The following is a 17,638-nucleotide window of genomic DNA, read 5'->3' as shown; positions in this document are numbered from 1 at the left end:
TAAAAAATATTTTGTGTCATCTCTTCTGGATATTCATTTAGTCCTAGTGGAAAATCCATGTTTTTCCTTTGTGTCCCCTCCCAAAGATATTTTTGTTTTACTTTTGACACATCATTTATAATATTGGTATTTTTCTTCATTTACTCATTCAATTTTTTGTGTCTAAATTGGTTTTGTGCCAGGGCCAGTCTTCATACCATGCAATTTTTTTTGAAGGTGAGAGATATTTGAGTCTATGATGTGTGATCTTTCCTAGGTCCATTGTATTCAGTACTAATTTTTCATCTCTCAGGATTAGTTCACACACATACAAACACACACACACACACACACACACACACACACACGTGTTCTAAAACATCAAATTTGGAGTTTGGGTTCTCTGTTTGATTGATTCATTGCTGCTCTAGCCATCACTCTGTTCTTCAGGGTCCCTACCCTATGGCTCTCTGAAAATCCTGGTGCTTTTTCAAGAGCATCTGCTCTTGCTGCCATGGGTAGGTATCACAAGTCTCTTCCCTATATTGCTGGTAGGCTAGGGTCTTATATCCCTATGTAAGTGTAGGCTTTTACACCCTTTTCAATTGTCCCGACCTGCTGCATAATTTCTTGAGCAGTTTTTCTGTATAAGGAATAAGGATAAGAATATATTCTTAGTTTCTCACTGAATTTCTTGATCTCTTTGGAATACAGTATTCTGTTGGTGTAAGTAACTGAGAGCATCTTTTCAGGTAGTCATTTTTGCCTGAAGTCCCTAGAAATATCTATATAAAAAGTTTCTATTATTATGCTATATGGTTAAACTTCAGCTTGTTGATCCATTTATTCTTGTGGTCAATAGCATATACATACTGATAATTCTCAACTTTCAAATAATGAAAATTTCCACTAGAATAATTTGGGTTTTCAGTATTTTTCTAATGATGATATAAATTTCACTAAATAAGAATTAAATATTATATTATATTTAGCTATAAATTAGAAATAAAAGACAATGATCAATGAATGCATTGGTTAAAGAAAGTTCCTTTTCAAGAAAAATACTTTCCATGAATCATCAAGCATTTAGATCATAAGCATCATTTCCAAGGGAAATTGTGAGAAATTTTCTTCAAAATCTTTAACTGTTGAATAAAGACATATTTTTTTGGAATGCTTACTTTCATTCTGTCTAGAGTAGGGAGAATAGAATGGATAAAAATTTTTTAAAACCGTTTTCATCCTATAAACACATATAAAAAAACTCTTGCTATGATCTCTCTTTTCTTCTCTCCCTCCTTCTTTATCCACATATACCTACTCATATACATTCAATCATCAACTGTAACTAAACAACCAAATTAAAATAATGCTATTTTTATATATTACATAAGTGATTTGTGTTACATATATTTGTATGTATAAATATATGCATAAATATAACTATTTTGTTTCCTTAAAGTACCATCAGTGAAAGAAAAAATCTTCATAGCATTATTCAAATATGCAAGAAGTTTGTTCTATTATGATTAAATGACAATAGTTTGAAAGTTGTTTGTAGCAAAATTACCTTAAATCCATGTCCCTTTTTCTAATTGCCAACTAATATTTCTGAAGTCTTATTTCCTGGGTCCAAATGAATGTGTGTACATGTGATTAAACAAGTCAATTTTACCTCAGCAACTACTTTAAAAGATCGACATTCTATTGCATTTCTCATTAATTTTTTATTTCGAAACAAATGGTTAGTTTGTTGAAGTTGTTCAGTTCTCATGACTAGATCAACCACTTTAAAGCATGTACCCTGTTGACTTTTAATTTGCATTAGCCTTCCTTATTGGGCCATCAATCTTTATCTGTAATTTCAAGGCCTTTGCTTGATCCAAGTCTTACACATTCCATGTCATAATATCACAACAATAACATGGCAGAGTATACTTTTCAGAATTGTAAAAGAAAGTTATAAAAATAACAACATTTAATGATGAGGGATTTGCAAACTTTACTTCATAATATTTGAATTATTATCAGAAAATGGAAAATTAGCACTTTCATTTTGAAGTGGTAGCAAAAAAATATTTTATATTTCACCTTTTCTGTTACTTTAAAACATTTATCTTTGAATATGTTTCATTTATCCATCCTGTGGGAATTTAGATTACAGAAAGCCCTAGCATTTTGTGGTTCATTCACAGTCCAAGGGAAAAATGTTCATGAAGCAAAATGTCCCACCAATCTTCAGGAGAAGTATTAAAATGATTTGTTTTGGTCATTAATATGTTTATACATCACCTGAAGTTATTTTTGTGGTAAATTTTATGTTTAAATCACCCAGACCAATTAGCAGTGGGTTTTTGCCTTTTCTTTTTTCTTCCTTGTTAATTAATTCCTTTATTGAGGATTCCGGCTACATTAGTGAAATACTGAGAAGGTGGTTTTATTGGCTTTGTATAATAACTATTTATCTCTTGGAATATTATCTTCCTTATGGGAAAATCAAGAGTTATATAACTGGGGGCGCTGATAAGCTGATTAGCTTGACTCATTGCTGTCATTTCATGTTATTTTGTGCACATTTCAACAGTTCTCTTTAAAAAATAAAATCCCAAAGTTATGTTCAAATATACCTCTGACAAAACTAGTCTTGTTTGTGTACTATTCCTTTCCTAATTATTCTATTTGTTCACTTGCAGCTGGATCTCGGGCATCTTATAGCAGCCAACACAGCCACCTTGGCTCTGAATTGAGGGCACTACAATCTCCAGAACACCACATAGATCCCATTTATGAAGACAGAGTATATCAGAAACCCCCTATGCGGAGTCTCAGTCAGAGTCAGGGGGACCCTTTGCAGCCAGCCCACACAGCCACCTATCGCACTAGCACAGGTATGTATTCACTTCAAAGTTACCTGTTTCAAATGGAATTCTTTTAGTTGTTTGTTTAATTTTCATGTTTAGTGCCTAAATTATTTTCTTAAAGCTGGCAAAGAAAATAACAGGGAAAGTTCTATATATGAGTATGCCATAGTCTACCATTATTCAACCATACAATGGTAACAAGAGAGTCATAATAGGAATTCACTCCATCAGGCACAATTAAGCAATTAGACATCTAGATGTGAGGTTGGTAGTAGTACATGCAAATATATTTTGCCATTAAATTAAAGTAGGTAATATTGATCTTTAAGTTCTTATTAATAATTTATTTATTATACATGGCTATTCCTTGAAAAGGAAAATTACAATGCTATGTTATGAAGTATATTGTTTTTACATTTTTATAAGCTATTCTTTCCTTTTTTGGAAAAATAAAGATGGTAATTTACACATAGACTTAGTTTATAGTGAGCTTCAAAGGTGAAGGACCATATTTAACATAATAAATTTATGTGGCTAAAGGATAGAATTTTGTCTTATATTAACAAATATGCATATGTTCATATCATATGATATACATTAAAAATGAGTGCTATAATTTATAATAACTTTTTTTTTATTCATTTCTCAGGTTCAATTGTGCTGATGGGAGGGGGAATTGGGGGAAAATTATTGAGCTAAAATGTAACTTAAACGTGTTAATGTTACATTTTCTATTGTTTATCAAATGTTGATTTTTGTTTGTATTTACTTTTTAAAAGAAAATTTATTTAATGCTATATATTGCCATGGAGAGGTATTAATCAATACCTCTGGGATATATCAGTATTCATATTTAGAGCTAAACCAAGACAGGACCCTACAGTAGGGGAGGGAAATCTTATGGTAATTTTGATTTATCACTGTGATGTATAATACTTTGGCTTAATTTCACTGTGATATCAATTATATATCTTTCATTGTCAAGTAAAAGCAGTATTTATATTTGATTATTGGAATTTGTAATTCAATATCTTATTACAACATAAGAAAATGACAAAATGTTAATTATTCTCCTTCAAATTTGATAATGTAAATGCTCCCTATAATTATTAATAATCTAAGGTTTTTACATAAATTGATTTTTTGTCACTTTCTACCGTAATATAATGATATGACTTGTTTAAAAGCTACAGTTTTTAATATTAACATCTGATCTTGATTAATAAAGCATTTTTCTTTAGTATTCACTCCTTTTAAACAAAAAAAAAAATCACTGTAAATTCTATTAACAATTCAAAATTGACTTTCAGTAATACCTGATGATGATGAATGACATGCATATTTTTATAGTTTATAATTGCTAGGTACTTTGATGAAATATTAGGTGTTATCAAGAAAATATTCAGCTTAACTTTATCATTATTAGAATAACAAAAGTAAATTTAATTTTATTTAAACATTTTACCCTTTCTTTGGAAAGTCAATAGAAAAGCATTTATTTTTTATATTGCACTTCACAAACATTATGTCAAAATGCCTTCTTATGTATGTGTACAGATAAATGGCAGTGAGAAATTGTTAGGATCATGTCATTAACATTTTTCCAGGCTCTTCCCCAGTCTTCCTCTGGCAATTTTGAATAACTGAACTATCCCAAAATAGTTTGGATTCAGGAAAATCGCAGCTTTTCAAGGGTTGTCTACTCTTAGTATAACTTGTCTAACAACTGAATCAGAACCCTAAAGAGAATGATTATAAATATATCCACTCTCCTCTTTCCCCATTTGGATTCTTGATACAATCTCAAAATATATCCTTCTCTCACTAACTGGAATCTTGATCTAATCTAGAAATACCATCGAATTCATGCCTTCAGTATTTCCTCAGTGTCTAGAGTAATTACATCCCACAAATCCAAGAGTCCCCTGTTTTCTTTTTCTAGAATCTGAAGGTAGGGAACAAGAGTGCCTATGTAGAGTGACTCTTAAGTCAATCATCCCTCAGATAACTAACTGGTTATAACTAATTCAGTGCAACAAGTATTTTTAGAACACCTACAATTTATTTCCCTTTATTTTAGACATTGTGAGAAATTCAAAGAAAGGAATAGGCACAATCACTAGATTTGGGAAAATCTAGTTGGGAAAATAATATGTATATGCCTTAAAAATGAGAAAATGTGTCTAATGTTTTAGAACTATGAGATTGATTTATAGGCAACTATGAAGCAATGTCTTTTACAGTTTACCTCTAAAAGCTTAGGCTTTTAAAAGAATTTCATAGTGCCCTCTTAAAATGTATCTGAAAGGAATATAGAATTTGGTTGACTGAAAAGAGAACCTTTGGTCCCATCCACATAAAATTCCAAGCAGGAATATCAGCAACGTGAGTGAAAACACAAATTGATGTGTGAGAGTATGGGGTATAGAAAGAAACAGTCTATTAGAAAGAATGACTTTAGTAAAAACAAATTATTAAAGTGCCCATCCTTAAAAGAACTAAGGAATTAATTTAGTTGACTAAAGTGATTTTACTTGAGAGGTGAGTTGAAGATTAGTATGAAAAGTTGAGAACTAATCTGGTAGGCTTCCAAAAATCAATCTGGCATGCAATTAGCCTCCATCTATTCATACATATTCTCAAATCTCAAGATCATTTTGTCTAATACAAATTTTAGAGATTATGAATTAAGTTTTAAAGTAATTTAAAGGAAAAATGAAAATACCATCTTCAACAAAAGATTGTTATAGATTTGTTTGCAATCAAGTAAAGCTCTGATAATTTGCTATTTGAGTTCTTCATACAAAGTGCTGTAACAAGATAGCAGTGGAGAACACAAAATTGAAAAAATAGCATCCAGTGTCAAGAGAATTTTTAACTGAGCCTGATGTAAAGGTAAATACATCAAAAACAATATGGAAATCAATCCAAAACTAGAGAGCTACAAAATAAAATAACAAAGTGACAAATGAATAATAGAAGCATTAAATCTTTAGGAATTCAGTAGGATATTTCATAGTGATCCTGGCTCTCATTGCCTGTAAATTGGGTGTTCTAAATTTTACTTTTTTCCCACAATTCCCTAACTCTAGCCCATAATGCCACTTATTCCTCAGATCCATTTAATAATTTAATTGAATTAAATTTTATAAAGGAATTCTTCTTTCAAAGAAACAACAAAGTAATTATACAAACATCCCCAATACCTGGGTATATAATGTCCATGCACCATCTCATTTTCTATGGAATGGAAACATTTTCCTTCAAAACACATTTCTGAATGCCCAAATACAAAGTTTCAACTTTGGGCTTAAGTTTCAGACACTCCCAGGCCTTGTTGACTACACATCCAGCTTTGAGTCTTGGTGTCAAGATTACAAGACTTGATCCCAGGTTAAGCAGGAATTCCACCTCTTGTGCCAGAACTGAAAGGAGAAATGAAACAGACAAAAAAAGAAAGCCCAACCACTCTACATGGTCTAAAATTTCCCTTCCTACAGCTCAGTTCCTAACACTGCCATTGTGAATAAACTTGGACCTTCATCTTCTCAAGACACCTTGGGAAAGAAAATATGACCTTATGGGAGAGGGGTGTATGCATAAGTATGTGTGTGTGTGTGTGTGTGTGTGTGTGTGTATGGCTTGTTTTCATCATGTAGCCAATTGAAAGAAACTATTCCTACCTACATGAGAATGCAAATCTCATCTTTCCAAAGCTGGAATATCTGGAGATATGCAGCAATTCAAAGATTCAAAATTATAAACAAGATTTTATTTATATTAGATTAAAATGTATGATATTCATAATAAAATTTCTGTTTATGTGATTTTCATTTAAAATAATTCTTATAATGATAATGAGTAAACATAAAAATTTGATTTCATTCATTGAAAATTCATTTTTTTAAAAAAGAAAAACAAGTTCCTTGATATAATAGATTTGGAGTTAAAAAATCTAGGGATTCTAGTTCCCCTATATGTGATTCTTATGACATAGTGACTTTGTAACACACTTAAACTTGCTCATTCTAGAAGGCTGGATTAGATGATTAATAAGATCTCTGCACCAGCTCTAAATTCTATGAGCCTATGAATTATTAGCACAAATAAATATTTTTTACCAAAAAAAAAAATGAAGCATAAACATCTTGGTAATTTTTCTATTCAGGCACTGAATAGTCCAAAGTTAAATTCATGTGTTAACAAACATTAGAAATTACTCTTTAATGATTAACTCACATTTATTGTAGTTTTTGTTTCATACAATTAAATGCCATGTTGTTACTGTATCTGTAGTTTAATAGGAAATACTTTCATAAGTGATAATGCATCATATTGCATGTCAAATTAATGGATATGTGGGGGGAAAAAAAACAAAGGAAAAGGCATACTTTTCAAGACAAGCTAGATAGATTCTAAAGTGCTTACACAAAGGATACTTCTAGAACTCAATAACCTCAGTCAATTAATCTTCCAATAATGAAATGAGTAGGACTGAATAAGTACTAAGTTATTGCCATTTCTAGTGTTATTAATAAGTGCTGACCAAGATAGTTGGATTGTTTATGTTAGTGTGAAATGGGACAAATCTACTTAATGTGAACAAATTCCTATATTGTGACATTGACTAATCACCTCATAAAAAATTCTGCATTTTCTTCATTACTTACTGATTGACTTCAAACTTTTTTCAAGAACTGTTTTAACATTTGCATAACATAGAACAAATGAAAAGAAACTAGCAAGAATATTTTGTTATTGTATATACAAATACAAATATTCAAAGTCAAAAAGATACCACAGTCTTGACTTTCAAGTGCACATCATGTGATGTATATGCTATTTAATACAAAAAAGATACTTTAAAATGAAATACCAGTTCTATATGTATATAAATATGAGTTAGGTATATTTGGATATCATTAAAATTCTAAGGTCTGTTGATTAAGCTCCATAAGTTATTTTAAAGCCTATTAGCTTTTATGGAATAGGAGTATTATTTTATTGACAAAGTGTAATATCCTATATTTCTTCTTTCTGAAATATTACATATAAAAATACATGCTTACATATGACCCTTAATATTTTGTTATATTATATTGAATGATTTTAACTATAACTTCCATGGGGACTTGTTTCTAAGTAGAATATCAATAATATTTAGAACTCCTAATAAAAACAGTATTGATTTCTAAGTATTGGAACAGATAATGCTAACAAGCCTACCATAAAATAGTATTTAATTTACAACAGGGGAAAATTAAAATGTCAAGTATTTCTCTGAAATTGTTAATTAATCAAAAGATTAATTCAAAACAATTGAGAAATAAAAGATACGATAAGAGAAGTATCTGCCATTTACAATGAAACTTATTTGCAATTTGAGACTTATCTGCATCACAGAATGAAATATCACTCACCAAATAGTTTCAATATTTAGTTTCACAAGTTTAAAATTTGTAGTATGATTTTTAAAAAAATAAGCTTTATAAATCAATTCTTCATCTTTACTAGAAATTTTGGATATTTATAAACCCAAAGAAGTTTTGTTTGTGTTATTCATATAATTTCTATAGAACTATTGAATCCTAAACAATATATTACAGACAGACTATTTCTGAGCTTCTTATTAGTTTTCTTGTCTGTGTTCTATAGAATACTAATTTGTACTGGGCAAAGATTTAATCTAAAATATGATCTACTTCCGTGTCTGTAACTATTGTTTACAATACAATACAATACAATACAATACAATACAGAGATGTAACTATTGAGATTGCAATCTATTGATATTGCAAATATCTAAAGAGATTCATAAAATGGTTTTGATATAGAAAAATGCAGTGTGATATACCTGGTTAACCAAAACTATGCTATAATGGATGGAGACACAAAATAAAGAACTATATTTAAAAAGGTATATAATAATAACTTTTTATTGTTTAAAATATATGCAAAGATAGTTTTCAATTCACCTTTGCAAAACCTTGCATACCAAACCTTTTTTCCCTCCCCACTTCCCCTAGACAGCAAATAATTCAATATAGATTAAACATGTGCAATTTTTCTAAACATTTACCATTTATCATGCTATAAAAGAAAAATCATATCAAAGAGGAAGAAAATGAGAAAGAAAAAGAAAGGGAAACAAATAACAACCAAAAAATGGTGAAAATACTATGCTGTGATCCACATTCAATCTCTATAATCTTCTCTCTGGGTATGGATAGCTCTTCCCATGACAAGTCTATTGAAACTTGACTTGAATCATCTTATTATTGAAAAGAGCCAACTCCATCACAGTTGATCATCACATAATCTTGCTGTTGCTATGCTACAACCAATGTTCACTTGGTTCTGCTCACTTCACTTAGCACCAATTCATGTCAGTCTCTCCAGGCCTTTCTGAAATCAGCCTGCTAATCATTTCTTATAGAACAATAATATAATATTATATTCATATACCATAACTTATTCAGTCATTCTCCAACTGATGGGCAATTCATTCAGTTCCCAGTTCCTTGCCATTATTAAAAAATGACTGCTACAAACACTTTTGCACATGTGGGTCCTTTCCTTTCTTTATGATTTCCTTGGGACACAGACCCAGTAGTGGCACTGCTGTGTCAAAGGGTCTACAGTGTCTTATGGCCCTTTAGATATAGTTCCATATTGTTGTCCCAAATGGTTGGATCAGTTCACAGTTCCACCAACCATGTAGTTGTATCCCAATTTTCCCACATCACCTTTAACATTTATTATTATGTTGTCCTGTCATCTTAGAAAATTGGAGAGCTGTGAAGTGGTACCTCAGAATTGTCAAAGAACTCCTTCTAAAAACTTCTTTGCAAATAGATAAGGTATGGGGAAATCAGCATATTAATAAGATAAGGTTAAGGGAAATTAGCACATTAAAGGAATCTGGATGAAAACATTCAGTTTATATTTTTGTGGAGGGTGGAGAACCTCTCAGGGTACACATTATGAATAAGGAATAGATAAGTGTTACAAGATTGATCACATTCAGTTAGTATTGTGAAATAAAACTGCTAAAGGCTTTTTAATTGGAATTCATCCTCCATTAGAACTCTTTAACATAATATCAATATAATATAATCACTTCAAAGCCACTGATAAAAAAAGATTTCTATTCCAAGTAAAAGGTAGGAGGAACATCAGTGAATATAAGCAAAATAAAATTTAATAAAAATTCTAAAAATTAAATATCAATTTTATGGCTATTTTTTTCACAGGCTATGTACTTTTAGTCATTATGGATAGAGGATAAAGGAAAATATAATTAACTAAAATGCTAGTCAGTGTTATTTACTAGATAGAGACCTAACTTCATAACTAGTAAGTACTGGGTTCAAATTCTGTCTCTGTCCTTACAGACTATGTGATCCTGGGCAAATCACTTAATCTCAAATCGGTTGGTCTCTAAACCCCCTTTTTGAAACTAAAAGTTGCAAAGCATGTGCTGATCTGCTTTGATAGTGGGAATTTTTTCATTTGGGAGTTCTCTATACTAATGAAATGATAGGGCCAGTTCATCCATACAATTATTTCTGTACTTTATCAGTAGACTTATAAATCCCTAAGATAGATGAGAATTAATAGATTTAATTTAGTATTACAAGGAAGAAATTAGAAATACTTCTGGAAATAACCAATGAAAGATCCACAGGAATATAACCATGATAATATGAAGAAATCTTAACCTTCAGAGTATATATTCTCCCACATGACAAAAATTAATGATGGAGTGTGTAGGACTTATTACTATAGTTACCTGACTTATCACAAATTTTACAAAAACTTATACAAGAAAAATACAAAAGCAGAACATTTTATTTTTTAATTCCCCCCCTACTGGTGTGAGCTCCTTGAATCTTCCTGTTGCATATACTTTGGTGACAATTTTTGCTTTCTTTTGTTTCTTGTTGAACAAATTTACAAATTGAAGAGAGATTCCATTCAAGATATAAAGAAAAGAGCACTAGACCAAATCAGCAGGCCTAGAGTCTATCTATTTTTAATCTTGTTATTTTAGGTTGCATTCAAGGTTTATTTTTATAATTTGCATTTATACTTGTCTTATCAATGCCACACAGGTCTTATTAGAAGAAAATATACAAGGGTTGTGAAAACAGTTTTAAATATACATTTCTATCATCTTCCCCTTTCTCTCTCCTTCCTATCAGTACATCTGACTTTAGGCAGATCACTTAATTTTTTTTTAAAGTTTTTTCATCTATAAAATAAAAATAAAAATAAATGCATTACCTACTCCAAGAGGTATTTCAAGGCAAAACTGTAACTAAAACACAGCACTTGTGAATGTCAGTGCAGTTTACCCCCATTAAATTGTAGGCTACCAGAGTAATCCATATTATGCTTTTTATTCTTTGATTATTATACCTTTTATGTTTCTTTTAATTCTCTGTTTCCATGTAAAGTAGTTAATATGCATGTATACAAAAGTAATTGTTTTTTTTAATAGCTTACATTAATGTTTTCATAGTGAACAAATATATAATGGTGTTTTATTTCCTAAAGGATTAATTAACATATGACCATATAACTAATGGAATCACTACCCATTTTATCTGAGAAATTCCATATAAAAATACATAGTTACAGTTATCTCTTTATTTGACAATTATTTTGTTATACAGACTACATCAAGAGGCTAAATTTTTTGAATCCTTACAAAATGTTCTGCAAAGTGAATATTCTTACTCTACCTTTTCTCACATATATTTAATGATCTTTTGAAGACTAACCCTAATCCATCAAAAATATGCTGTGATCAATTTTCAAAAATCTTTGTCACTTCAAATTTGACTGCTAAGAAGGTTTGTTTAAATAACAATCTTAGTAACAAAGATAATGAAGTGGTGAAACAAATGTAATGGTGCTCTCTCATATCCTGTTTCAAAAGGCCATGTTATAGTTAATCCTTGCCATAAAATTTCATATACTTTAATGTAATGAGATAAAAAGATAGGAAAGAAGCTTACAAATTGTATAATGTCTTAAAAGCAGGAGATCTCATTTTTTTGTATCTCTTCTTGGCTCTTTAGAGACAATTTTTAGGAAATTATAAATAGATTTGGAATAAAAGTTTCAATGTATACTAAATGAATTAAGATCTGTTTTTCTGGAAACATTTTTGTTCTTTTTATAAATTGTGTAACTAGCTATTGGGACAAAAATGGAATTAACAAGAAAAAGATGATCTTATTTTTCAATAGGGGTATGGTGCTTTAGCATGATAAACAGCAAACAAAGCTTATTATTTCCTTTTAAATAAATGAGACAAAATAAATCCATATTTTTATAATCAGATTTTCATATTTGTATAAAGAAACCATTCACATTTTAAAAACTCCTTATTACCCTTCTATTGGATTGTCTAAAAATAATAGAGCCAAAATTTGCAACCCTAATAGACAATGGGATAAGTTTTCTGTGCTTTTTGAAACTTAAGGAAATGAGCTTATTTTTCTAGACTCTAGAGAGAAGAATATAAATACATTCATACATATATACATATGTAAATAAATTATTTAATATATAAAAATTATAAATGAATGAAATATAAACACATTTTATGTGCAAATGTGTTGAATAGAAATAGGTATTGTACTTGTTGTTTCAATATTTTATGAAATTTCATCTATCAATTCAAGTCAATACAGTCTTTGTAGTTTATAATCCTCCATAGTTACCTTGAATCTCATATCTAATATGTATCAGAGGCAGGATTGATCACAAGCCTTGTTGGCTTCAAGATTATCACTCTTCTGTATGCTATGCTCAATTTAATATATGTGTGCATTTGTTCTTTACACACAGACATGCCCACATACAACTATTTATAAATCATTAATTATATAAATTTAGAGCTGGAAGAGACCTCAGTGAACTAAAAGAGTAGGAAAAACCTGCGCTTGAAGCTAAAACCTAAATCTGAGTGGTATCTCTGATGCACACTAATTGTGTTACCCTGTACAAGGTACTTAAATTATCAAGTTCTAGGCAATTCTCTCAGACTCTTAAATTCCATAAATGGTTCTTCCTTTCTGGATGGAATTTCTTCATCTGGGAATTCTCTATTTTAATGAAATCACAGTTTCTGTCACTCTGTGTAGAGATGTACCATTAGACACATATAGTCCATAAAATAAAGAGATTTAATCTTTAAAAAAATCTTGCTGAGGGGCAGTTAGGTAGCACAGTAGATAGAGTATCAAATTTGGAATTAGAGTTCAAAATATAGTTTCAGACATCTGACATTTACTAGTATGACCCTGGGCAAGTCACTTAACCTTAATTACCTTGTTCCCCCTCCCCCCAAATAAAATCTTTCTGGCTTTACATTCTATTTATTTCTTAAGCATTCTTTTTGAATTAAATACCTAATTTCTAAATTACTAAAATACATTCATTCCCTTATTATTTAAGTGAACTAATAGATACATTTTTATGAATTCTCCTATTGTTCTAAACTAGTCTGGTATTCATCCAATAACCTACTGGTTATTGGACATCCATTTATTTTTACAAGTATATTCTCTATTTCTTTATCTCTAATATAGACATGCAACACAATTAAGAGTGTAACTCCCATTTTCATTAATTTCCCTTTGTTCTATGGTTCTAAAGAAGTTAAACAGAATATTTTGTAATGGACTAATGTTTTCTTAGTGAAGGCAGCAGTTGTTTTCTTAGTGAAAAGCCTGGTGCTTTAATCCCCAGCCAGGAAGAGGGTTACCCACAGTTTTATCAAATGGAGAAGAAAAGGTATATTTGCAGAGAAGAAGGAAAATGGAGGATATTTAGAGAGCTGAACAAGGACTCTTCATCTAAAATATTTGCTCTGTCTTTACAATGAATAGATAGGGAATAATTTTTAAAAGGTTTAAGAGAAATTTAGCTAAAAAAGCACAGAATTCCAATATGATAAAAATGTGTCATATTGGACACAATATGACAAACTAAGCAAAAAGGGCCTTGTTTTAAAAAACATATACCCACAGCATATTGTTATAATATGGATAATCTAAACCAGGTAACAATAGAAAAGCTATTGTTTGGTTCTAATACTCCTGATTTCTTTTTTGATGTCTTTTAAAAAATGCATGGTTCTACACATCTTATTCAATTTGGGATGTCTTGTGATCTCAATGTTGTTTCTTCTGTATTTGCATACAGTCATTTTTATGTTATTTTGTAGCTTTGTAGCTTTTTGTATGCATTAAACTATATTTGTATAATTCATTATTTTTGAAGTATATTATGAGTGTAACAAATTCACTTTGAATTCTTTTTGGAAAAAGGAGTCAATTCTTCCTCTGCCCTCTATCTTTCTCTTTAACCACTACTTTTACTTGGTGGTATCATCATTGATGACATTTATATACGTTGTTGTTGTTATTACTTTTTGTCAGGAAATGTAATATCATCAGTATGAGGGACTCCTTTCACTGATGGAAATATCAGTTTTCTTCAAACTTTTGTCTTTTAGAGTTGCTTTGGGTACTGAGACATTAAATAACTTCTCCATGCCTGCACAATTAGTCCGTGTCAATGGCAGGACTTAAACAAAGAACTTTCTGACTCTTGGGTTGGTCCTCTGTATATTTGCTTCTGATATGTTAAAATCTGAATCCTAATGTAATCACTTCAGCAAACCACTCATCTTTAATCCCAGCATCAACCTGGACTCCTTGATATATCCTGTGCAGAAATTATGTAACTCCCGCCTAATTGTTAGAAAATCAAAATTCTTATTAAATTTCTCTTGATTTGTTTTCTTAATTGTCAAGTCCTGAAATGTGATGAAATCAGTTTATCTGACAGGAGTCATTACTTTATTTTTTTAATATTTTAAATTGGAATTCCAAAGGAACAATCTAATTCTTATATTATATGTTACACACACACACACACACACACACACACACACACTCCAGTATATGAGCTGGCAGAATTAGTTTCTCTCCTCCCCTACTTTAACTAGTTCATCTTTCTTAGGTTTGGGTATCTCAACAATGCTCCAAAAATTCTAATAAAAAATGTTATATGGTTAAATGTCCTTGAATGACAGTGATCATCAGAGTCTTGAAGTCAGGCTACATATAGCATATTGAAATAATTTCACTCTGATTTAATCTGTGAACTTCTTGCTCATATCAATATTCTCCCCAGGGTTTCAAAAAACAAAACAAAACAAAAATAAGTCTTTCTAATGGTGTTATTTAATTAACAAAAATCATTTGCCTGTTTTTAGTGAATTGTATTCTTGTGAAGTGTTATTTCATCATTTCCTATCTTATTCTTCTTAAGTAATTGAATCTCAATTTTCTGCCTCAGATTTTCTGATATAACCCCTTAAAAGCCATCAGTATTGTTTTGTATTTCTCTGTGTTATTTTGCTATAGCTTCTGGGGTGCATATGTATATGTATATATGAGAGAGACACACACACACAGAAACAAAGACAGAGAGAAACAGGCAGAGACATAGAGGAAGAAAAAGAGAAAGGGAGAGGGAAACAGACAGACCGAAACAGAGACAGAGATTTATTAGTTCAGTTTCTTAGGTACTTTGCTCAGTCAGTGAGATTTTTCTTTCCCTTCCCTTGTATATAAAAATGGGTTCACCTAATATTCTTTATACCATTTGATACCATTCTTAAACTTCTATTCTTTAATTCCTTCCACCAAATATTTTCATATATTCCACGAGTTGAAATCTATATAATCTGCCCATTTTAAATTTTTTATCATCCTTTTGCCTTAGAATTTTATCTTTCTAGTTCCTCTTTATTTGCAAGTATCTAGTCAAGAGAAATTTTTCTTTATTTCATTCCCCCCTCCTGCCCCTTTTGTCCCTCCTTTTTAACCAGAAATTTTTTCCATGCTAAGACAAATTAAGTATCATTTATTAAGCACTGGAGTATCAAGGGCTGGGCTAAACTTGCTGATACAAAGTAAAGCAAAAAGCAAAAACAAAACAAAGATCATTATTCTCAAAGAGCTCATCTTCTAATGGAGGAGATAGCATGCAAATAGTTTGGCTATAGACAAGCTATATATGGACTACATCAGAGACAGTTTGGGAAAAAACATAGAATAGTTTATAAGTTGTTTTGATCTTCTAGCAGAAGACTAGCTAACAAATCTAGTAGCATTTAGGAATTAAGTGTGGTCCTTGCCAATGTCACAAATGCAAATTAGCACTACTAGAAGGATCAGAATTTAAGATTATCTCCAAGGGCCATGCAAATTGTTTATGTTCTCTCCTGGGATAATGGTTGGTCTGGACACAGTTTTTGAGGACCAGGATCCCCTGCCTTTCCATCTTGAACAATTTACACTTGTAGAATTGTACAAATAAATAAATTTCAGCCACACCAGCTAACCAAATAAGAAGCAGCATGGAATTCAGAAGACCTGCCTTCAAGTCCTACTTCAGTCACCACAAGTTGTGTAATGATGGCTAAGTCAATTGATTCATCAAGATCTGTCTTTAAGACTGTTTAAACAAGTTGCTAATATAAATTGGTGGTACTATTCAGACCAGAAATAAAACAAAGGAACCTAACCAAATAGAATCACAGCCATTAATAAGGATTTCAGTCATTTTATGTGATCATAGCAATGCAAGTATACCTCCATAAAACAGATGTTTATGTCACATGTCTAATTGTGTTCTTGAAAGCATATATTTATTTGTAAGTTACTGTGCCTATTTTATGGAGGCAACAAAGTGAGAATAAAACAATATCAGTCTATATATAGTTTGCAATCTATTCTACATTCCATTAATTAAGGGAAGATATATCTAAATCAAGTAACATTGTAAAGTTTCTCTTTAAATAAACTCTTTCATCATACAAGCAATATGATTGCTAGCAGATATGACACCACACTAAAAGTATGGAGACCTGAGTTCAAAGCCTGGTTACATACTTAACAATCAGCATTCTCATGAGCAAGTCATAACTTTTCTCATCTGCAAATGGTGCTAATCATATTACACTGCCTAATTCACAGGGTTGTTGTGAGGAAAATACTTTGAAACCCATAAAACATTCTATGCATTTGTAAAGGAAAAGCATTTTATAACAGTAATAATTAATCCTTTGAATAATTATATAATAGTTTTCCTAAAATTTAAGCATGTCTGAACAAACAGTATGACATATATATAGTAAATCTCTATGTTGCCCTTGATTTGCTGTTTAACTTATCCTGATTTCCTTAAAAATTGAACTATTCTGTAGCTTTATGCATTGTTTTTAAAGCTGCCTTTTCTCTTGGGCCTAACAAATTTAACTTTATTTAATTTAACTTTAAATTCTCTTGTTATTATAAACTTTCTTCTCTTTAAACCCTCTTAAATATTGTAATACTTATTATTACAATATATCAATATATACTAACTACATGATATGCCAGAAGGTTATATCATAGAGATAATATAAATCCCTAAATAAAGTTATACAGAAATAAATAACAGTCCTAACTACCAAACTTTTTATTAGTCCAAACAAATTACTTTGAAATAGAAAATGTAAAATAACTCTTGCTTACTTAATTAAATGATACCCCCAAGGGCTGTAACAAAGAGACAGCTTTAGTTGTCAACCATGTTTTATAGCATTTGCTTTGTCACTGAAATATTTATTTTTCCTTTTTGGAAATCCCTGAGCTAACATGAAAGATGTGACAGGAAGTAGTTGTGCTTCTTTTTACTGGCAGATCCATTCCCAGGACTGGAATCTG

At 30.7% G+C, this 17,638-nt stretch overlaps 1 protein-coding gene across 8 annotated transcripts in view; it reads left to right on the top strand.

Annotated features, from left to right (window-relative positions):
- The window catches only part of CTNND2 (catenin delta 2), a 1,100,293-nt gene that overhangs the window by 680,787 nt on the left and 401,868 nt on the right, over positions 1-17,638 (top strand). For all 8 annotated transcript variants that reach the window (XM_031952313.1, XM_031952441.1, XM_031952561.1 and 5 more), the window contains one exon: positions 2,673-2,867. In XM_031952313.1, the coding sequence (XP_031808173.1) occupies positions 2,673-2,867 (195 nt within the window). The remainder of the gene's footprint in view (positions 1-2,672; positions 2,868-17,638) is intronic.

This window comes from Sarcophilus harrisii, chromosome 1, assembly GCF_902635505.1.
Source record: "Sarcophilus harrisii chromosome 1, mSarHar1.11, whole genome shotgun sequence".
NCBI lineage: Eukaryota > Metazoa > Chordata > Mammalia > Dasyuromorphia > Dasyuridae > Sarcophilus > Sarcophilus harrisii.
The sequence above is the reverse complement of the archived record's forward strand: the minus strand, read 5'-3'. Positions and strand labels throughout refer to the sequence as shown.